This window comes from Phycodurus eques, chromosome 4, assembly GCF_024500275.1.
Source record: "Phycodurus eques isolate BA_2022a chromosome 4, UOR_Pequ_1.1, whole genome shotgun sequence".
In the NCBI taxonomy this organism is placed as follows: Eukaryota; Metazoa; Chordata; class Actinopteri; order Syngnathiformes; family Syngnathidae; genus Phycodurus; species Phycodurus eques.
The window spans coordinates 18,766,482-18,790,336 of NC_084528.1; the positions used below are offsets into that span (position 1 = coordinate 18,766,482).

At 41.4% G+C, this 23,855-nt stretch overlaps 1 protein-coding gene across 3 annotated transcripts; it reads right to left on the minus strand.

Moving 5' to 3' along the window:
* Positions 1–524: 524 nt before the first annotated feature.
* pex5 (peroxisomal biogenesis factor 5) lies at positions 525–22,468 on the minus strand. Of its 3 annotated transcripts, XM_061674381.1 has the most exons (17): positions 22,215–22,468; positions 18,764–18,920; positions 18,629–18,667; positions 18,419–18,536; positions 18,190–18,336; positions 16,478–16,562; positions 14,142–14,232; positions 13,792–13,914; positions 13,038–13,151; positions 12,675–12,758; positions 12,333–12,452; positions 12,096–12,239; positions 11,508–11,578; positions 3,814–4,023; positions 2,459–2,624; positions 2,210–2,367; positions 525–1,751 (listed from the first exon to the last, which is right to left on the minus strand). In XM_061674381.1, exons 2-17 carry the CDS (start codon positions 18,875–18,877, stop codon positions 1,502–1,504), a joined length of 2,034 nt encoding a protein of 677 aa, XP_061530365.1. In that variant the 5' UTR covers positions 18,878–18,920; positions 22,215–22,468; the 3' UTR covers positions 525–1,501. The 3 variants fall into 3 exon arrangements, with proteins under 3 accessions (XP_061530365.1, XP_061530366.1, XP_061530367.1); XM_061674382.1 differs by lacking the exon at positions 13,038–13,151 and having other exon boundaries at positions 22,215–22,467; XM_061674383.1 differs by lacking the exons at positions 13,038–13,151; positions 13,792–13,914 and having other exon boundaries at positions 22,215–22,467.
* Between the last annotated feature and the right edge of the window lie 1,387 nt (positions 22,469–23,855).

Here is a 23,855-nt window from a genome sequence, read left to right on the forward strand (position 1 = left end):
AATTTCAGAAACGCTTGCTACTTTGCTTGAAAAAAAAAATATATATATAGACATATATATTAATCGAGAATTTTTCCAACAGTCGGCAAATAATATTCAAGATATGTGTGCAAATAAAATAAAATATTTGCAATATTTATTTTTTAGGTGAAGTAGTTTTTAAAGAACTCTATAATTACAATTCATGTATTTATTTAACCTTTCATTTGCAATGCCGACCTGACTGCAGTCAGCCGCAGAGTACAACAAAGCAAAATAAAAGCAAATATGAAAAAATATAATATAAATATGAATAACTAGAATAAAACAAATGCATACATATACAAACTGTAAAATGTTATGTTACATATTTACATAATATATTACAAAGCATGAATGAAAGGTTCATAAAAGGCTAAAAACAAGAGTTGAGTCTGGAATAAAGTGTAAATGCAGTTATGTGGGGAAAAAAATAGTTTTCTACCTACTTCTGGGTCATCCAGTATAATTTTGTATACCATTAAAAACAAACCAACAAACACTTTGAAATTCAAGCTTTATTGCTGATTATTATATGAAACATTGCAGCCAGGCCATCAGTTGCCTGAAAACAATTATAGTGCAACAATTAGGTTACAATACACGTTATGGGGACAGTTCAATTTACAATGGAGAAAATTGTTTGATGAGATGTGAAAAAGAGAGGGAGGAGCACAAACAGAACCTATCATATTTAACAAATATGATCTTAACATTCAATTTGCCTGTACACACACACAAACTCACTCAAATGCACAAAAACTCTCACACACACACAAACACTAACTCTCACGATCTCTCACAAACACACACAAACTCTCACACACAAAAACCCTCTGACACAATCTCCCTCACGTGAAAACTGACACTCACACATCCAAACTCACATTAACCAACTCTCACACTCATCTCACTCAAACAAACTCTTACAATCTCTCTCTCTCACCAACTCACACACACAGACACGCCCTCTCTGTCACACAAGCACTCGTAAAGGTCTCACTAGTTCTGTTCAATGGTCAGGCTGATAACTGATTACAAAAAAATTAAATAATGTTTATACAGTAAAATGAATAATTGCTATAACCATTCCATTTTGCAAGTACTTGTGACAAAAAGTGGAGCAACTTAAAAACTTGCACTCACTTTGTTTGTACCATCAATCTACTGTACATCATAACCATGCTGGAGTTGAGAGCTCTCCTAGTATTTGAGGAGAATAAAACGGGGGTAGTGTCACTAGGAAACTGTCAAATCATTGGAAGAAGAAACACAAGGACTGCCAAATACACAAAATAAAACAAATGTACTCCGGTTGGCTGATATGAATACTGCATTTGGCTCGGAAGGGCATCGATTGATGAATGGAGGATGATTCACAGTGTCTTCCTCCTCAGTTCCCTCTTGTTGTCCCTTTCAGTGCCAAACATATACCTCCATACAGGGAACATTCACACTCAATAAGACCCCCCGTGACAGACCTTCATTCGGGTCCGCCCTCCACCTCCCTCTGGCAGAAGTGGGCCAGTAACGTGTCCAGGTCGCGGCGGTCGGCGGCTGAGTACAGCGAGCTCTCACCCATCATGCTGAGAGCCATTCGCAGCGTGGACCAGATGTTGTCAGACATGACGGTGGCCGCGGTGCCGCCGGGTACCCGCGTGGCTCTGGCCTCCACGCCGGCGGCTGCCTGGCGCTGAAGGGACAGCGCTTCCAGAAAGTGCTCCACCGCCTCCCTGCACATTAAGGAAACAATGAGGATAATACAGATGAGTTAAGATAAGATGAGCATGTTTTTTTTCATGCTTCCTGGTTCACCTATCTTTAGGTCGCTTCTGTTTTCTGCTTTATAAGACCCCAAGCTCTCAATCAATCAATCAATCAATCAATATCGCAACTGCAGTTGACTTTACCTCACTCTATGTTTTTTTTAAAGATCGTGTTGTCACCTGCAGAGATTGAAAAAGGTGACAAGCCTAGTTTGACAATGTAGAGGAGTAGAAAGTACAGATATCCGTCTACAAATGTAGGGACTTCAAGTAAAAAGTTGTCAGAAAAACATTTAAGTACAGACACCAGAAAAATCTACTGAAACACAGTAAGAAAGTATTTTTAACAGTGTTAATAAAACATAAGCTTTATTAATAGGTGAGGCGGGCATATTCAGTGTTGTAGTTCTGTAGTATAGTATTACCTGTGTGCTCCTAAGTTAACACAACTGATTCCCAGGTTGTAGCGACTGCGGATGAAACCTGGCTGCAATTCCAGGGCTCTCCTGTAGGCAGCCACGGCCTCTTCCGAGCGGCTACCGTTGGCCAGCGTGGCACCCAGCTTGTTCCAGAGTAAGTAGTCCTGAGACGCAGACCGGGGAAAGGATGGCATTAAAACTCCCTACACCCACCCACACGGTAGGTCTCAATTTAGTGTTGCCGTGGTAATTAACCTGTGGTGTGGCAGAGAGCGCCGCGGTGAAACAGTCCACTGCTTTATCGTACTCGCCACTGAGGTTGAAGAGGACTCCCAGACCGCACTGCAGCTGAGGGTCCACCTGTGCAGGGTCCGTGTTAGCCGCACGCAGGAACAAAGTCTGTACGTCTGAAAACAAGGACCTGCGAGAGTGGAAGGAAGAGAGGCATGTATCGGAAGAAAAAAATTACAGCAGTGCCTTGAGATACAAGTTTAATTTGTTCCATTCCTGACCACGATTGCAACTCAAAATACTCTTAACTCAAATCATCTTTTCCCATTGAAAAATGGAAATGCCATTAACCTGTTCCAGCCTCATACAAAAAGTGTGTAATGTGTTTTTAAATTAGAAAAATAGGATTCTCTAATATAGTACTTTTAAAAAAACATAAATTATAGACAGTTCAATAGAATGTAAAGAATTCAAACATTGTTTTCTAATTTTTTTGCTTCAATTCAATGGCGAGGCTGTTCCTTCTAGTGTGTGTGCCTTGGCCACCTGGGGGCAGTATAAGACAGACAAACTGATATAAATGAGGGAGACGGTCACAATTGCTCATTAAGGCACAGTAATACTGGTCTTCCTTCACTGAGGATAATCAATATATGCCTGTGGGTATTGTTATATTATCTACATTTGTCACTCCATAGTTTCAAATATTTGTTGTTATAATACTGAAACAATGATGCGATTCATTAGGCCATCTTTGGCATTGCCCATTACATACTGTATTATCATTAAGCTAGTGGACTTTAAAGCAAGGTTATGTGGTTGTTTTAAATGCACGTGTAATTCTTTTTGTTTTATGCTTAGCTTGACAGTACGCTTCAACTAGGAGTTGCAATAAACAGCCTCTTTTTGACGAATTGTTTACTATCTGCCAAACTGCTGCTTGCTGTGAAGGAAGTTGAGTTGAGTTCACTGCCACTATACAGCGCTCGTACCAGAAGCTGAAGAGGGAAGAAAAAAAAAAAAAAAAAAAAAAAGAATAACAGCTTGAAAAACTCCTAAATCGAGTCACACGTATCTCAAGGCACCACTGTACTGGCAACAATCTCCAGTCTTTTCTGCATTGGCTAGTTTTCTTCTCAGTTTCTTTCTCACCAACATCGGTCTTTCCGAAAAAGTGTCACAAAAAGCCACAACACCAACTTAAATCCTTTGATGCTGGCTGAAATGATGTCTAATGTGATTCAATGATGGCTCGCATATAACAATCCTTGACTTTTTTAAGGCATATTGTTCCCTAAAAATGTTGGCAAAACCTTTGAATGGGTTCCACTGTAACTAATTTGAATCACTGAATGTCCACTAAACAAATAGCTACTCACTCAGGCAGCAGAGAGCCAAAACGTTCCCTTTCTCCAGAAGCGACCTGTTGGTGTTCCCGGTCGTGCTGCTCCCACACAGCGCTGTATTTGGGGTTATGCTTGAGCCAGTCACGTAGAGTCTCGCAGGCCTGCCGGTGCAGCGACTCGTTGGTGAAGCTGACGGCCAGCGCCATCAGAGCGGTCAGGTTGTCGTTCTTTAGCTCCACACATCTGATGGAGACACAGAGAACATGTTATGCACTCCAAATTTTTACTTTGCATTTATGGACGCTGTCTTTGAAAGCACAAAGGCCCTCGAGCCATAGCTCAGATCTGCTTACTCAATGTTAAATCATTATACTGGAGCTACTCTTGAAAAGCACCTTGAAGATCTTGCTGCATAAACTTTGTTTTACAATCAATCATTTTCAACATGACTCCTCAGAAATAGATGACTATAAAAAGCAACTCAATCATCAACAAGAACCGCTATAAAACAAAGAGGATGTTCAGACCTCCACGAAAGCTTAACCATTTGTCAATTGTCACCACCAAAAGCAGGCAAAGTTCCATCCATATCTGGGAAGGCCTTCTGGATCCAAAGATAAAAGCTGATCCAATAAAATTTGACTGAAATATAACTGTGTGATTGTGCCTGATGTGGGATTTTCCATGTAAAAAAAATCAATTACTGGCAGGAGTCTAGGTGGTTTGATGTTGCAGCTTTTGACTGATGAACTGTTTTCATCTCAGTATTGTAGCTATCTGTGCTGGAAATACATTTTTGCCTATTGTAAAAGCAGGGATTTCTTAAAAAGTGGTATTCATAGTGTGGATTTTCAAAGAAGAATGTCTCAGTATGATGCAGTGCAGTTGTCTATGATCAAAATAAACATACAGTGGGTCCTCGGATAATGACGATTAGAGATGCCCCGATCCAATTTTTACTTCTTATCCGATACCGATATTGCAGCCTTGAGTTTTGGCAGATACCCTTTACTGCTCAGTGACTGTTTTTTTTGTCAATGTCTTTCTGTCTCCAAAGTGTTCTGTAAATTGACTGTCTGTTGTCGTACTAGAGCGGCTCCAACTCCCGGAGACAAATTCCTTGCGGGTTTTTGGACATACTTGGCAAATAAAGATGATTCTGATACCGATATCAGTCCGATCCGATATCAGCAATAATCATACATACTTATTTTTATTATGGAATGTTAGAAAAGGCTTGATCAGGTGATATTACTCAAACAGAGAACAATAATCAGCAACAGTAGGTACAAGAAAAACTGACCCATTTATTATTAACCAACGGGTTGCATAAAGTAACTTTAAACATGTACTATAATTGAATAAAATAAATGAAAATTATATTAGAAAATCTTGAAAAATAAATAAAACCAAGAATAACAAAAAATATATATTTAAATTACAAAATAACCACTGGTTAACTTAAGCATAAGCATAAACAAATACAAAATACATTAGAAAACCATAACAAACAACCTCAATAAATAATAAATACAAATTATACTTTTATACCGCAAAATAACAATACAAGTTAGATGTAGTTATTTTTTACTGTCAGTATATGGTGGGAACAGCATTTGCTTTCTCTACGTGCGGCAATGCAGAAGAGTAGCAGCTCAACTCTGAGCTCCTCCCGGATGACCGAGCTTCCCACCCTATCTGTAAGGGAGAACCCGGACACCCTGCAGAGGAAAGTCATTTTGGCCGCTTGTATCCGAGAACCTGTTCTTTCGGTCACGACCCACAGCTTGTGTCCATAGGAGAGGGTAGGAACGTAGATCGACCGGTAAATTGAGAGCTTTGCCTTTCGGCTTAGCTCCTTCTTTACCACAACAGACCGATACAAAGTCCACATCACTGCAGACGCTGCTTCCCTCACTTGTGAACAAGACCCCAAGATACTTGAACTCCTTCACTTGGGGCAGGATCTCATCCCCGACCTGTTGAGGGGACGCCCCCCTTTTCCCACTGAGGACCATGGTCTCAGATTTGGAGGCGCTGATTTTCATCCCAGCCGCTTCACACTCGGCTGCGACCCGCTACAGTGAGAATTGGACATCACGACTTGATGAAGCCAACAGAACTACATCATCGGCAAAAAGCAGAGATGCAGTACTGAGGCCACCAAATCGGACCCCCTCAACGCCTCGGCTGCGCCTAGAAATTCATTCCATAAAATTAATGAACAGAATCAGTGACAAAGGGCAGCGTTGGCAGAGTCCAAAACTCACCGGAAACGAGTCCGACTTATTGCCAGCAATGCGGACCAAACTCTGACACTGGTCGTGCGGGGACCGAACAGGGGGTTCGGTACCCCATACTCCCGAAGCACCCCCCACAGGACTCCCACAGGGACACAGTCAAACGCCTCAAAAGTCAAATTCCACAAAACACAAGTAGAATGGTTGGGCGAACTCCCATGCACCCTCGAGGACCCTGCTGAGAGGGTAGAGCTGGTCCACTGTTCCACAGCCAGGACGAAAACCACACTGCCTTCTCCTGGATCTGAGATTCGAATTCTCGACGGACCCTCCTCTCCAGCACCCTTTAATAGACCTTACCAGGGAGGCTGAGGAGTGTAATACCGCTGTAGTTTGAACACACCCTCCGGTCCCCCTTCTTAAAAAGGGGGACCACCACCCCAGTCTGCCAATCCAGAGGGACTGTCCCCGATGTCCACACGATGTTGCAGCGGCATCTCAACCACGACAGTCCCACAACATGCAGAACCTTTAGGAATCTCATCCACCCCCGGGGCCTTCCCACCGAGGAGCTTTTTAACTACCATGGTGACCTCAACCCCAGAGATAGGAGAGCCCGCCTCAGAGACCCCAGACTCAGCTTCCTCATGGGAAGGCGTGTTGTTGGAATTGAGAAGGTCTTCCAAGTATTCTCCCCACCGACTCACAACGTCTCGAGTCGAGGTCAGCAGCGCCCCATCTCCACTATAGACAGTGTTGATGGTGCCCTGCTTCCCCCTCCTGAGATGCCGGATAGTGGACCAGAATTTCCTCGAAGCCGTCCGGATGTCTTTCTCCATGGCCTCACCAAACTCCTCCCACGCCTGAGTTTTTGATTCAGCGACCACAAAAGCTGTATTCCGCTTGGCCAGCCAGTACCTATCAGCTGCTTCAGGAGTCCCACAGGCCAAAAAGGCCAGATAGGACTCCTTCTCCAGTTTGACGGCATCCCTCACCATTGGTGCCCACGAACAAGTTCGGGGATTACCACCACAACAGGCACCGGTCACCTTACGGCCACAGCTGTGGTCGGCCGCTTCGGCAATGGAGGCACGGAACACGGTCCACTCTGACTCAATGTTCCCCGCCTCCACAGGAACATGAGCAAAGTTCTGTCGGAGGTGGGAATTTAAACTCCCTCTGAGGGGATTCTGCCAGACGTTCCCAGCAGACCCTCACAATACGTTTGGGCCTGCCACCACGGACCGGCATCTTCCCCCACCATCGGAGCCAACTCACCACCAGGTGGTGCTCAGTTGACAGCTCCGCCCCTCTCTTCACCTGAGTGCCCAAGACATGTGACCGCAAGACTAATGACACAACCACAAAGTCGATCATCGAACTGCGACCTAGAGTGTCCTGGTGCCAAGTGTGCGTGTGGTCACCCTTATGCTTGAACATGGTGTTCGTTATACAACGAACAATACGTGGTGAGAACAGAGGTGGGGGGCGGAGGGGGGCGTTCCTCCCAATCACGACCTTCCAGGTCTCACTGTCATTGCCCATGTGAGCATTGAAGTACCCCAACACAACAATGGACTCCCTACCGGGAGCAATCTCCAGCACCCCCTCAAAGGACTCCAAAAAGTGTGGGTACTCTGTAATGCTGTTTGGTAGTGCATAGGCACAAGCAACAGTCAGGACCCGTCCCCCCACTGAAGGCAGAGGGAGGCTACCCTTTCATCCACTGGGGTGAACCCCAACGAACGTGGACCAAGTCGGGGGGCAATAAGTACACCCATACCTGCTCGGCATCTCTCACCGTGAATAAGAAGTCAGGCTCAGTTACTACCACAGGTGTGGACTCGAGTCATGAATTTGATGAATTTAGATGTGACTTGACAATATGTTATAGGACTTGCAGCTTGACTTGGACTTGAACAGTAAGTAATGACTTGTGGGTCCACTTGGAGCCATTGACTTGCTGCTTTGACCACAGCCTTGAGAAACCAAAATTCATAGCTTCTCTTTCTACAGATATGTGTATCACTTATTGTTATACTACAGGAAAATATGAACAGTGACTAGGTGATGCTGCAGCTTTTACAGATTATTCATCAGATCAAAATAAACAACGCTATTATTGCAATAATTACTTCATATTATTAACGCCCAGTTAACGCCCTGATGGGCATGCCCTTGTAAATTTACCAAGAGGTCATTCTTTCACACACTAGCTAAAGTAATGGTTTCATGAAAAAGAAATACAACATAAATCAGCAATAATTGTGACAGTTAAATAAGGTATACAGTCCAAAAACCACCGTTAACATCCCCAGAAACAACAACGACAATTAACGTAACTATGAGGATGTTAATTATTGCAAAAAAATAATAATAATTCACATTGCATTGTGGGAATCACACGGCTTGACATCACGTATGCTTGTTTTTGTTAGCATTAGCAGCTGGCTTTGTGAGCGATCACGCTAACAGTTAAATGGAGAGCGTGTGCTATCTGGGCTTCCTGTTCATTAAAGTCTAGTTTAGTCAGTGTTGTGTTCCCCCAATTTTTTTTTTTTAATTCACTTTACTGATTGATCGATCAGCACAAAGCTAGGATCTAACATGAAACTACATTCTTGATTCTTCTTCGTGTCCTGTTATTCTTCGCCTCTTTTTGATGTCATATTTTTACGTAGTACCCCCTTGTGTTCCAACTGAGATATCACAGTTGGATAAAATTGTGCCTTTATCACAAGATGACAAACTTGTGTTCCTCTTTTTTAAAATTGCATTGTTTTTTGATACTCACAAGAAATGCCTATTTGTATTTGTGTTTGAAATTGTTGTGTTTCCTGCTATATGCACAATGTGAATTTTTAGAAAAACACTGGATTATCTATAAAAAGAAATAAATTGGTCTTTCATTAGTAAGTGAAAGGTCTCATTTTCTCTCATGTATTCATAATTGCTCTTTAACCAAGCAAAACTATATTTTATCCTTATACTTGATCATTCAGATATAATTGTCAGTAGAATACTCTATTACTAATTGCAAGACTACTGGATGGAAATTCTTATTTGTGACAGGTCTGTTTAATGTCACTTCAGAAATAAAGTGAGGAAAAAGTCATAGCATAGCATATTCATAAAATAACTGAAAACATACTATCGATCGGTTTTGAAGGGGCAATAAATTAAGTCCCCCCTTGACGATTGGTTTTGAAGGTGCAAAATTTTTTATCTGCTCCCTAGTTTTCTTATAAAGTTTCAATGCACTTGTTTATCAAATTTGTTTTGATAAATATGGATTTGAAAATATATTAAATATATAAATGCAGTATATAGCATACATATTACTTAAATAAATATATATTTAAAAAAAAAAAATTTTTTTGTTAAAATGACTTGAAAGGACTCAAAACTCAAGGTGTAGGACTTGACTCGGGACTAGCGTGTCTCGATTTGAGACTTGATTTTACAAGTCAGATTATGGGATCTAATATTGGCTCTGTGTTGCCTCAGTAAACATATGAAATATGAATTAAAATCGTCCACGCATTCCTGAGTTCCAGATGTTTTTCTGGAGAGAGACCTGAAATCAGGTCATTTGAATTTCTTAAGTTTATCTACATCACTAGCAAAGATCTTTGCCTACCTCTCCGCCCCGAGTCAGCGCTGTCAACATAACAAACACGTGTGCTCTCACAAGTAGCGAGGGTAGGGTCTTTGACACGGAGGCAATCAATCAGAGGAAAGGAAGCCAAATATGGACAAAGCAGATACAAAACTGGGTCAAACAGAATTATCTGTCAGAGGGGCCTTTTCCGAACACTAGTATGGCAAAACCAAGGTGCTTTTGAAAATGAAATTGACACTATTACATTACAGTGGGTACAGTTCACTCTTTGCTATATTGCAGCCATTTGCTAAAATAATTCAAGTTAATGTTTCCCCACAATGTACACACAGCACCACGTATTGACAGAAAAAAGCAGAATTGTTGAAATCTTTGCAGATTTATTAAAAAAAAAACAAAACTGATAAACTGAAATATCACACAGCCATAAGTATTTAGACCCTGTGCTGTGACACTCATATATTTAACTCGGGTACTGTCCATTTCTTCTGATCATCCTTGAGATGGTTCTACACCTTCATTGGAATTGATTAGGAAAGACACACACCTGTCTATATAAGACCTTACATTATCACAGTGCATGTCAGAGCAAATGAGAATCGTGATGTCAAAGGAACTGCCTGAAGAGCTCAGAGACAGAATTGTGGCAAGGCACAGAGAAGCAGTCAGGAGGTGGGAGAAAGTTCTAGAATGTCAACCATCACTGCAGCCCTTCACTAGTCAGCGCTTCATGGCAGAGTGGCCCGACGGAAGCCTTTCCTCAGTGCAAGACACATGAAAGCCTGGATGGAGTTTGCTAAAAAACACCTAAAAGACTCCAAGATGGTGAGAAATAAGATTATGTGGTCTGATGAGAACAAGATAGAACTTTTTGGCTTTAATTCTAAGTGGTATGTGTGGAGAAAACCAGGCACTGCTCATCACCTGTCCAATACAGTCCCAACAGTGAAGCATGGTGGTGGCAGTATCATGCCGTGGGGGTGTTTTACAGCTGCAGAGACAGGACGACTCATTGCACTCGAAGGAAAGATGTACAGGGATATCCTGGACGAAAACCTTCTCCAGAGTGCTCAGGACCTCAGACTGGGCCGAAGGTTCACCTTCCAACAAGACAATGACCCTAAGCACACAGCTTAAATACTGAAGGAGGGGCTTCAGAACAACTCTGTGACTGTTCTTGAATGGCCCAGCCAGAGCCCTGACTTAAACCCAATTGAGCATCTCTGGAGAGACCTGAAAATGGCTGTCCACCAACGTTCACCATTCAACCTGACAGAACTGGAGAAGATCTGCAAGGAGGAATGGCAGAGGATCCCCAAACCCAGGTGTGAAAAACTTGTTGCATCATTGCCAAAAAGCTGTATTAGCTCAAAAGGGTGCTTCTCCTAAATACTGAGCAAAGGGTCTGAATACTTATGGCTGTGTGATATTTCAGTGTTTCTTTTTTGATAAATCTGCAAAAATTTCAACAATTAAATTTTTTTTCTGTCAATATGTGTGTACTAATGAGGGGGGGAAATGAACTTTAATGATTTTAGCAAATGGCTGCAATATAACAAAGAGTGAAAACTTTAAGGGGGTCAGAATACTTTACGTACCCACTGTAAGTCCATGTTAGAGAGTCAGTCTGTGGAGGTTTAAAGAGCCAAAATATGGGACCTTTAACATTTTTATTTCATAATTATAACAACATATACCAAATATAAACAACTACCAGCTAAAAAAATTAGAATATAATGCTTTATATACATACATCTAATTAATATTGAACACAACTGATAAGCATGTTTGCCTGGCCCTCAACCCCTCCAGTTTCTCACATGGCCCCTTTGGAAAATTAATTATGATCTATGCTTATAACAGACCTGCGGAGAGCGCTGATGGCAGCAAATTCTTGTTCATTTTCTGCTTGACACGTCCCCAGATACTGCCAAGCCTGCAACATAAAAATTACAAAAGAGTATAAATGCTTTCTGTGAGTGGTTTTATTAAAAAAAAAAAAAAAAAAAAAAAAAATCAAGTTAATAACCAGAGACAGAACAACTGACCAAAGCATAATCTGATGATTGGGCCAAATTTTAGCACCTCCTGTCAGATCAAAGTTAGCTAAAACCCGATGGTCGGATGTCTCAGACAGATTATCCTGAGCAATTATCCTGAAATGTTTGTGTTAAGAGTGATTTTTTTTCCCCCTCCCCATTCTGCTCGGAAAACTGTCGAGGCCGACAATCAGAATAGTTAAAACACTTAAATATTTATCATGGTACATTAATGTGTGTGGTCAACAAGTTGGGCCGAGCCACGGACTCAGTGATTGTGACGTGAAATGGAATGATAGCCAATGTGGAAGCGATCTGAAGCTCAGAATTTTAGTCCTCGTCATGTGTGGTCTAATGTTTTAAAAAATCGGTATGTGTGTAGCATGTGCCCTTCTTAAGATTTCACACCCTCACCAGCTGGTTGTCTGGTTCTTTCTGTACTGCACTTTCAAAGAAGCGCACAGCCCCAGGGATATCTCCAGCCTCCATTCTCTTCACGCCCTCAGTTAGAGGGTCCTGGTGGGACAAGTAGGGATTGTCCTCTTCAAACTGATATCCCTAAGAGGAAGATGAGCAAAGGGACAGGAGAGGTTCAAACTCTGTGATTTTGAATCATGTGCAGATGAAGCGGCGTTCAAAAGTGTCAGCGACCTTGTCGTAGGACGAGCTGAGCAGCTGATCAAAGTCCGACAACCAGGGATGACTCTCTGCATCCCGTTTGGCCATCTCCTCCCACTCCTGCTGCAGCTTCTCCCAGAAATCCACATCACTCTGGGGGGGGGGGGGGAGGAAGCCGGTCAAATTTAACTGGGGAAGGCCGAGGAGACGCACATGGCGCTCGTCTTTACAAACTGATTTATGAGATGGAGGAATTTGCCCGCCTCTTAATGACACATCATTCATTTCCAGATCTTCTACTTCCCAAACTGCCTCCTTCCCAGTCTTATCCCTGCATCCAATTAGCAATGTGGTTCACCGCCAGCTCTGACTCACCTCCACCGCAGTTTTGGCTTGGTGGAAATCCGGTCCTGCAGCAGTGAACTCATCCACCCAGGCTTCGGCAGACTCCTGCGACACCTGAATAAGAGATGAGCGGTGATGCGGGTTGCTCTAAGTTTTATGTGCAAACTTTGAGTTGGGGATGGAAGGGTGGGGACAATAAATCAGGAAAAATGTCACGGAAAGTGAATGGAAAGGCGGAAAAGATGAAGACAGAAAAAGCTAATATTCTTCCACACGCTTGCTGCTTAACATTGGAAATGCACTCAACATTCGAGACTGATGTTGCTGAGTGCATCTCCCTCTAGCACACTAAAATGGTGCAGCCTACAAGTGGCACGACCAAGGCGGTCCTACCTGCCTGACGACCTTGGCCCACTGCTGTGCCTGCTTAGCTTTAGCTTTGTCAATCTTCTCATTCCTCTCTGTGGATTCCAAGGGAAGACTCCCTCCCCCTGTTTCTGTCAGGAACTATGCCGAGGAGGAGGAGAAGGAATGGGACAGAGTGTTCGATGTTTTTAAGGGGCCAGTGTGAGAGTTTAAAGGGTAAAGGAAGTAGATGATTTGTGCTTGTTAATTTAGGGTAAAAAATGTGAAGAGTACATCTGTACATGACAAAGTTAGAGGCCCGAGGTTATGAGCAGGTAGTCATCACAAACAGTGTATAGGTCAGTAATTTCTGGCAGGAAAACAATGTTTTATCAAACGGTAACACCAAATGAAAAAAAATATAGACAGGCAGCCAAACCAGAAGGAGAAAATGTGATTCAAATCTGTTTTATGTCATTTCTTGGCAGAAGTGGGCTTCTACAGCTATTTGAAGGGGAAATCCAGGGACATTTGGCTTCAGCCTTTTTCACTGACAGAAAGTGAACACCACAGTGAAAATAAATCATAGTTTACATTATTGAAAAAAAAGACTCGTTAATGTGCATAAAATACTAAACTCCAGCCGCAATATTCATATCAGGAATAGGAGTCGTGGTTGATTTGGTGGAAAATGTTACTTAGACACAGTCAGCAGCCTGCCAGTTGAGGGAGGGTGGGTGGAGGTGGGACAACTGTCACATAATGGCAAGTGGCTCATCCTCAAGGAGGTAGAGACTCGTACCTGGTTGAGGTTGGAAGCCCAGTTGTGAGCCTCCTCGGCCTGAGCTTTATCTGTGAGCCGTTTGTCTGTCCTGCTTTCCACTGTCACACTGCCCTCGCCAATTTGCCTAATGAATCGCAGGAACTACACAACAGTGAAAAACAAAAGGAAAACGACAAAAAAAAAGGAAAAAAAAATCAGCACTTACCATTACTATCTTATCATGCTAATGCTAATATGCTATTAACATAAGAAAATAATTAACCGGAGCACCCAAATATGACTATAAAGGGAAGGAAAGAAAGTAGAGTGACAGATGTGTAATGAAAGGGGGATGTTGGCCACTGGCTGGAAAGGAAGTTGATCCTCACCTCTGTGTTTTGTAATTTTGGGTCATCAACGTTCGAGACAAGCTCATTGGCTGTCTGCCTCAACTCTTCTCCTGGTTGATATTCCTTTGTCCTGTTAAAATTAACCAGAAAAGATGATCATTATTTTCTGTAGTCATTATACAGGGCATTTGGAAGGTCACTTTGCACTTTATTAACAGTCCTGCTCACCATTATTGGCACCCATGAAGTACTAAATGTGGAATATTTCCTGAAGAAAATGTATCAAGTGCAACAAGATTTTTCTATAGAGATCTTGTTTGATACAAAAGAGCAAATGATAAGCAATATTTCATGGACAGATGGAAAAAAAAAAAGTTTTGGCAATGCACATAAACTGTATGTTTACAGAAAATCAGAATCAGAAAATGATCAAGAGATTTTAGAGCGAAATGTCTTACCGAGTAGGGCTGCACAATATTTTGTTTGAGCATCGTCATCGCGATGTATGTGTGGGCAATAGTCACATCGCAGGAGACGGTGCCCTGTAATATACAGTGAATCAACTGTAATATTAAAAGTGACTGGCAGAGGGAACTTTTTGGACATGCTCAAAAGATAAAACGATTGTACAATTCCTATTTCGCTAAGTAGAAAATTAACTTTCCCAACACTGATCCTGTATTATTTCACATCGCAATAAATATCGCAGGTTTAAAAAAAAAATCACAATGTCTTTTTTCTCCAATATCGTGCAGCCCTCTTACCCAATATCGTGCAGCCCTATAAGAAAACTTGGTTTGAGGCAAAAATCATGGGTCCTCTAGCAAAACAAAGACCCAGAGCACACATCCAACAGCGCAAAGGAACGGTTGAAAAGGAAAAAATGGAATGTTTTAAAATGGCCAGCAATGAGTCCTGATCTCAATCCAATTGAAAATCTTTGGGGGGAGCTGAAATCTGCCATTGGGGAAAAGAACCCTGCAAACATTCAAGAGCTTGAACAAATTGCAAAGGAAGAGTGGGAGAAAATACCATCTGACAAGTGCAAAAAGCCTGAATGGATACAAGAAACATTTGGAGGCTTTCATCGCTGCCAAAGCATGTGCAACCAGTTTTTAATGAGGCGTGCCAATATTGCTGCACATGCTGTCTTTTTTTTTCTTTGAAATCACAATATCTAAGTTTAAAACAAAAAGTCAGTTAAATTACTTTGGACCTCCAATTAAAAGATCCTGATGATATAAGTTTGTTTCGTTTACATTTCTGAAGATATACAGATTATGCCAAATAATGCCAATAATGGTGAGGAGGACTGTATATTAACAGATTTGTTTCATGTACAGTGGATATAAAAAGTCTACACACCCTTGTTCAAATGCTAAGTTTTGTGATATAAAAAAAGAACAATAAAACATTTGGAAAGTTTTTCTACCAGTAATTTGGCCGATAATATGTAGAACTCAATTTATTTATTTTTTGTTCTTTTCTAGGGGCAAGTAGAAATAAATGACCAAAATAATGTGGTTGCACGCCTTCTAATAACTGGAACTGGGGTTGTGTTCAGATTCAGAATTAACCAATCACATTGAAACTTTCCTTAAATGGGAGTTTGCACACACATGCCGACATTTAAAATGCCTGTGATTAACCTCACATACATTTTAGATGTTCTAAGTAGGCTTTTTTTTTTTTTTTTTGCTTTCTAGCAGAGGCCTGGAGGTTTTGTGCTAACAGTGACATCTATTTTGAACTCTTCATAATTCCCTCCACCGTGCCTGAGGCCCCATTTCCAGTTGAAAGAAAACAGCACCAAACATGATGCTGCTGCCACCACGCTTCACTGTAGGTATGGCATTCTTCAGTGTTGTGTTTGCGCCAAACATACCTTTTTTTAATTAAGGCCAAAAGGTTCAACCTCAAAAAAAAAAAAAAAACTCCCAAACATATGAAGGAAAATACTTCATTCTGAACACAGCCACATCCCACTTATAAGAAGGTGTGCACACTTGTGCAACTACATTATTTCAGTTGTTTATTTTTATTTCCCCACTAAAAAGAAAGAAAAATCAAGTTGTATAGGTTATAGGCCACATTAATGGTGGAAAAGGCTTTGAAATGATTTACCTTGTTCTCATTTTTGTATTTCACAAAAACCTGCCATTTGAACAGGGCTGTGTAGACTTACATCCTCCTGGATTCTTTATTGAAACAGGTCTATAAATAAAAATATGAGTACACAGTGACTTTCCGGTCACCCAGTATGTATGCTGGATCAAATTCATTTAGACTGTATGGTATTCATCAGTTTTACTTCCACTTTCCAGCTTAACATAAGAATAACACTTTTATATAGTCCTCTTGTGCCTTCGCCTCACCACTCGTTCTCCTTGTCTCCAAAGTCTCCCAGCCACAGCTTCTCCTCTGACTGTTCCAGATATTCCTCTGCCCAGCGTCCAGGATCTGGAAGGAAAAAAATTTGCGCCAGGAGACCACACAGTAAGAAACACTTTATACCAAATGCTGTACTGTAGAAAAATTATGCAGGTTTATGGCTATGTTGAGGTTGTACAAATGCATTTTTTTCGATAAAATAAATATATATATATATATATATATATATATATATATATATACACTTTTTTTTTTTTTATTGAATAATTAGAGATAGTATAATTACAATAGAACAGTACACTGAAAGGTAATGACAGCCAACTAGTGGCATCAGTTGTTTTTTTTGTTGTTTTTTTTCTGGGGGGCGCATGTATTTGAGAAGCAGTGTTTTAGTCAACTGATCGACTTTTCTACTCCTTGGCGATGTTTAACGCTTGAAGTCGATTAATCGCTAATCACGTGTTTTTGTTCTCAGGGCATTGAATTGATCGCAACCAGACATGCCCTGAGAATGAAATAACCTGGATGAATGAGACGATTCACAGGCACGTGTTTTTGGTATCCTGTCGAAACAGGTGGCATGAAAAAAAAGGTGGGGGACCGTTGTATTGTGCAAAAAAAAAAATAGCAATGATGTCATCAATTCATTGACTTCAACTTGAATTTCATCACATCATCTTGGGGCAGCCTGGGGTTCGGTGGTCCGGTACCCGTGCCCTTCCATTTGAGACTGGTCGGGGCGCTTCGGTTGGGCTAGGGGACTGTCCTGGGGAGTGGGTGGTGTCCCCCTGGTTGGGTCCCCAGCGGGATGGGCGCACTGGCTTGGGCCCCACTTGCGGGTGGAGGGGGCCAGGCCCACCCTTCCTTAATGTGCCGGCTCAACAACTTGTACACCAGACAAACATGCATATGATATGGTGTTCATTCACTCATAAGTTCGATAGACACGCTATAGGCTTTAATTGCTTGTGCTGAGACCACTAATTAATAACAAATGTTATATTACGATATCAACTCACAGAGCCTTACTGGTGTTTAGACACTATAAAAAGCATGCCACCACACCACTCATCAGTAGCATTGCCTTGCTCATTTCCCACATCCTGTCCTGTCCTGCCCTTTTCTGTCCTCTCTCGTCTTGTACTATTGGTTAGTTGTCCTCCGTGCATGTCCTCACTTTGCAAGTAAGGGTTATGCCACCATATATTAAATGTTATTCACTTCAGGTTAATTTAATCTTGTCCGATTCTAATACTTTTGCTCACTTGAAAAGTGGTTGGCTTCAAACAAAAGGTGCTCAGTCAGTTGATTAACACCTCTAGATGTAAATACCATGAAATAAAGGCTGGAATTCTGAACTTTTGTCTCATATTCATCTTTTGATCTGAAACCCAAATGTCTTCAGGATACACTAAAAACAAATGAATTGACCTTGCCGTTCCAATACTTTTTGAGGGCGAATGTAAATAAAGGAGTAATATGATGGTAATATAATACATTAAAAAGCATTCATACACTGTGTGAAATAAGACCTCACTGTGCCAAATAAAATAATACAAGAACGCCATTGAAAATCTTATGGCATGAAGTATTAAGTTCAACTCAAACACAACAAGCAGAACTGCTCTAGGAATGTATGAATATGTAAAATATCCATTATGTTGTTTGCCAAAGTGGTACAACATTCTGAAGCTACCTGCGGCCTGAGCGATGAATTCTTTGGTCCAGTCGGCGTCCACTGCGTCACTGAGTGCGACGAGGCCCGCCGTTGACGCCGAATCCGAACCCGAGATGAACTCTGCCGCCCAGTCACCCGAGAGAGCCAATGCTGCCACATCTGGAGCTGTGACGCCACAGTAAACATTGCATTAAAGGAAGGCTGGAGACATTTGTAAGGGGAGTTAAACGACGAAAAGAAGAGAGACCTCTCTGTGGAGCCTGTCTGTAGCTCTGCTGGTCAATCTGCTGCATCTCTTCCAGCAACTGACCCATGTCGAATGTGTGCTGTGGACGTGGGGGTGCCTGGAGGAACTCATTCACCAGCTGGAAATCCCCCCAAAATATGTTAGTATAGCTTTTAACTTCATCATCATAAATCTAAATAATAGTTGGGAAGTGAAAACACGAAAACTGACCTCTTCTTCAGTTGCTATTTCAATGGGAGTTGGGGGAATCTAATATGAAATAAATATAAAAATAATGAGATGTGTAGACTTTCCAAGCATTTCTAAAGTGGCCAATTTCAATAAATGGCTCAAAAATGCACTCACCGTAGGTGTGGAGCGGTGCCGCCATGCCCCACCTTCCTTGGTCATGTGACCAGTCAACTTCATGAGTGGATTGGCTCCGCCACATTCTGCCTCCACCAGCTCCCGCATCGCCATTGCAACACAAGGATGAAGCAATCCCAAATGGGCCACCTGAGAACTGAGAGGAGGATAAAGATGTATTTAGAGGATTTGATGTTTACTTTGTGTTCCCAGTCACAGAAATAAATGGTCAAATAAATACAAACTACAACAAAAAGCTTAGTATTACCAGTTAAGACAATGTCAGTGAACATGTTTTAGAGACTATACTGCTTTTAACAGCTGAAAGGCCAAGCGAGGCAAAATCTGTGCCCCAGTTATCTTTTGCCACATAACCAAGTTAAAGCCCCATCTGCTGTTTTCCATGTCATTTCCTTGTTAGGCTCAACCATGAATAATGAGGCTGTGATGGGGCATCACGCACGCACGCACGCACACACGCACACACGCACACACACACACACACACACACACACACAAACAGCGACACGCTCCACCAGTTCTGCTTCTTTTTTTGTTTTGTCTTTCAAAGCTTCTGTATAACCATGTTATAATGAACAGACTCCCAGACCATACGCATCAGCAGCAATGGAAAAAAAGCTAAAAAAAATTTTAAAAAAAGATTGGTGTCTAAACTCCTGCCCCACTAATTTAAAATAAAGAGCAGCAGGTTAATATCATAAAAACGGTAGTGAGAAAAAATGTTTTGCATGCACTTCAATGTTCACCTTATCCCAATTAATCGCCAGAATAAATAAATGCCATAACTTTAATAGTTCCCTTCTTTTTTGCCCGAGGGGGGGAAAAAATCAGGTAGTACTACGAGTTAATTCTTGTGTGACAGTTACCACTATGTGTCATGGTCGACGTTGCCCCCCACAGGACAGATGGTGACATCTGTAAAGGTGAGTTTACAATGTGCAGTAATATGAAGTGTTGTAGCCTATTCAGTGGTCCTAGTTTGAATAGAACCTTGTGGAAATCATCTCCTTTACATCGCCATTGAGTTCATGACTTAACCTTGAGGTTTACATTCACTCTGTAAAATGTTCACTGACTGAGGGACAGTGTCCTCAGTGCCCTGCATCTCTTCTACAGAAGGCAACTCGACAAGACGGTGCAAATCCCCCACACGAACGTCAATGATTGACATGTCATGCCAGTAAACAACTCCATTTCACGTAGCATTTTTTTAAGGTCTTCGCGAAAGGAGCCGTCCGATAGCCGAGCCCGAGGAGCTGAAGGGATATTTATGGGAAAACCGAAGTTGGAAAGGAGCCATCGCTGGATGTAGTGACTGTGGCAGAATGAATGGTATAAGGTTGATCCAACACAGCGTGGCAGATAATGAGAGCTAGCTGGCTAGCCTGCCAGGAGGCAACTGGTCCCAGGCAGCGAGGATTTACGGCACCGACACAGGTCAAAACCAACCCAGGTTCTACATTTGGCAATTGTACAGTGAGGGAGCCTGGTTAAAGTAAGCCATTTTAAACTAAAAAGAAAAACTTTTCCGGGGGGCGAAGTGGCAGCGAAATCGTGCCTGCGTACTGTCTTTCTGGATTAATAGATAGTTCTCAAATAATTAAATTGGACTTTTCATTTGTTAGACTATGACATGATTTTATATCGGAATAGTACAAGGAGTAATGTTTTGATTCTGATTCGGAAGTCCTTCGTTACTGTCAACCCGAATAATAAATCGGGATTTTGAGGGCGAGTCTGAGCCATAACGCTAATGTTATATTGTAACATATATTATTTTAAACAAAACACCTTATTTTGTGCAAAATTACGAAAAATATACATTATTATTAAAGCTCTTTTTTTTTTTTTAATGTTCGAATGGACACCAGATGTGGCACCTGTCAAGCTGAGGTTTCAAAATTGATTAAGCACTTCAGTCAGTGACAGAGGCATTATCAAACACTGTATATATAATACGATTGTATATTATATCAATTGTGATAATATTATATTGTAATACATACATACATGGAACAGAAGTATCATAATTTGTGGACAATGATGACAAATATCTAATATTATTTAGGATTGTTCAAAAAGCTCAGCTCTGCAGTTAAGTAAATTAATGCCCCTGGCTACTAAGAGGAAATAAAGTAAGTCCAGTTAAGTAACTCCATGGATTTTTATGTCCAGAAAATAATAAATAAATCAAAATGATCAGTCATTCTGCAGTACAGTACATAAATATTGAAACGTAGTGCAACAGTTGAGTCTGGCCTACTCAAATCCACCACCGTGGATATGAGTTACAATTTCCAAAAAAGAACTGTCAGGAATATAAATCACGTCAGCCAGTATTTTTCTCTCAAACACACACATAAAGTGTCACACAAGACAAGATTCCATCCTCTGTTATCAATTACAGACGAGGCCATGACTAAATGCCAGGCACTAATTCACATTGTGGTGATACAATCAGGATGGAAGTAAGAGGATTATAATACGATATTAATACGCACTCACTGGACACAACATATCAGACAGGTGTAATCAGACACAATATAATATTTGCATCAAACATTATACCTTTGTTATCCAACCTTCCCTTTTCTATAGTCACAGTGTGAAATGGAGCCTATCCCAGCTGACTTTAGGTGAGAGGTGGGCTACACTTTCGAATGGTCGCTAACCAATCGCAGGGCACATAAACAACGATTCACATCAGTGGACAATGTAATATAATCAAGTTTGAATTTTGATCGATACTTGACAGGTTCAACATTTTAGAAACAGCCCTCCGTATGATGCAGTGCCGTTGTAAACAATTTCTAACTACAATAATAAACATATTGTTATACTTGTATTACAAAACTGAGCATTTTTATATTGGAAAAGGTAGGATTAGAGATACAACTGTTGTATTGATCTCATTAGCGACTCCTAACTAAATGTCAGGTAGTGAGTGTACAGTACTACAAATTATACCAGAATGACACCTGTTTACACACCACTGATCAGGTAAGTGCTGAAGCCTCGGTTTTATTATATTAATAATTTCCATTTGTATATGTATATTGAATCAATCCGAAACAAGTACAAAAGCCAAGCAGAAGTAGAATGGATATGTTAAGTGACAGGGTTCATTGTCATGTGTCAAATGATTAAACAGTGACCACGGTGCTTAAGACTGAATATGCCTGTACCCAAAAATATCAAAATGATCGTTTTACTTATGTATTAAGCTTCTAACTAAAGTAGTAGGAGCAGCAGAGCTCCAACCCCAGCATGTTTTCGAAACAGGTCAAAACGCACCCAACAATAGCAAGCTAAATGTTAGCTCGCAAAGCTAATTAGCCATGGGGCTAACATGCCAAGGGCAGCGGTGAGGAAGAAGTCAGCTCGCCGCGGAAGAGACACCGAGAGACGGATAGCGTGACGTTCAACTCACCACCGACAGAAGCTGCTGCCTGGAGCTTCACCCCCGCTGTCCCTCCTTCTCCGATACGTCCGCTCACTCTGTTGTGCTTTTACAACCGCGTCTGGGCCAAAGCTGACGTCGTTAGACTGCCATCTCTCACAGGAACAGTCACTAAATCGTCCGTCGTGTGTTGTTGTAAGCGCAGCTCTTTTATTTACCTTCCTCCTCCATGACACACTGACTGCACAGTGAGTGCACGCTTAGCCCAAAGAACAAGCTCTTGTTAACGAACGTCTGAACCCTATTCTTGAACGGGTTTACGTACGTGCGCCGGCGCACCAACTTCTTTGAAGGAGTTACGTCAAAATATTCGGCGTAAAATAGCAAAGTTCAACAGTTGTTTGTCAGGGGCTAAAAAAAACAACACTAAAATCTAATACTCCGTGTACAATGATGACAGTTTAACTAATCATGCTCAATTTTATCCCACCTGATAATGGTGTATTTTTTTACTATGTACGTATGGTGACGACCTTTAAATAAATTATGCGAGCATGTGATTCGTCAAATCATGTCAATTGTTTTTTTTTTTTTTTTTTTTTTACTTTTTAGCTGCTGGAAATTGTTTAAGTACAAATATGGAAGTAGAAGTGAAACAATGAAATTGTTAATCGACAATTAATTGACTACTCTTGATAAGTGAATAATCGATTAGAGCAATTGTTTAACTTGGAATTATCCAAATCCTCTGATTTCAGCCTCTCAACAGTAAATATTCTCTTATTTTTGCTGTCTTCCACATAAGAAGACGGATCATCTTTGTGTTTAATCCAAATAAAAGATTTGCAAACATCTGGTTTTACTTTGGAAAACAATGATCAACATGAGCTTTGGTGTTTTACACAAAAAATGTACATTTGATTGAACTATGATGGCACCGCAAGGTGTTCAGTGCATCCATTACATGATCAGATAGACTGGGTGAAGATCCAGAGCCACTTTCATGCTTGGTGAAGTTGTTGATGGGTTGGCGGTGGTGACGGGGTACAGGGGTTCCTTGACTTACAAGCTTAAGTCGTTCCGTGAGTGTGACTGAGCTCGCAGCTCAGTTTCCTCGTACCTCAAACTGTAAGTGAGACATGGGATACTGGGCAGATGTTGTGGCGTTCTTGCTAGCAGCGGCCTGTCTGAAGCTCACTCGTACCTCAAATTTGGCTCACAACACAAAGCAAAAAAAATCAACTGAGCAACAACTCAGAAGTGGAAGAACCCGTAAATTAAGGTACTTGTAAGTCAAGGCACTGTTGCATTTGTGTTTGGTACTGTGTCTATATGCCACATACACACGGTTTAGTGTATGAACTGCTTACCTCCATGCATAAAAAAAGCTTTTATTGTCTTTATTGGTGCTGGGCTTTTGCAAGTAGAGGCAACTCTCGTCACATTGCTGAGGCTCCGCCCCTGGTCAGCATGGTAATGAAAGGTGGATTCGCCATTGGCCGAGCAGTATATGACGCGGGATGCGGTCTGTCTCATTTGCATGCAGGAATTAAGGTGGAACCTTTAAGTGTAACCTTGGTCCACGTGCAATTTAGGTGGACAAATATTGCTTTGTATCAAAAACTGTGCTACCTGACATCCACGCAAAACGCTCACTGGTGTTTTCATTCA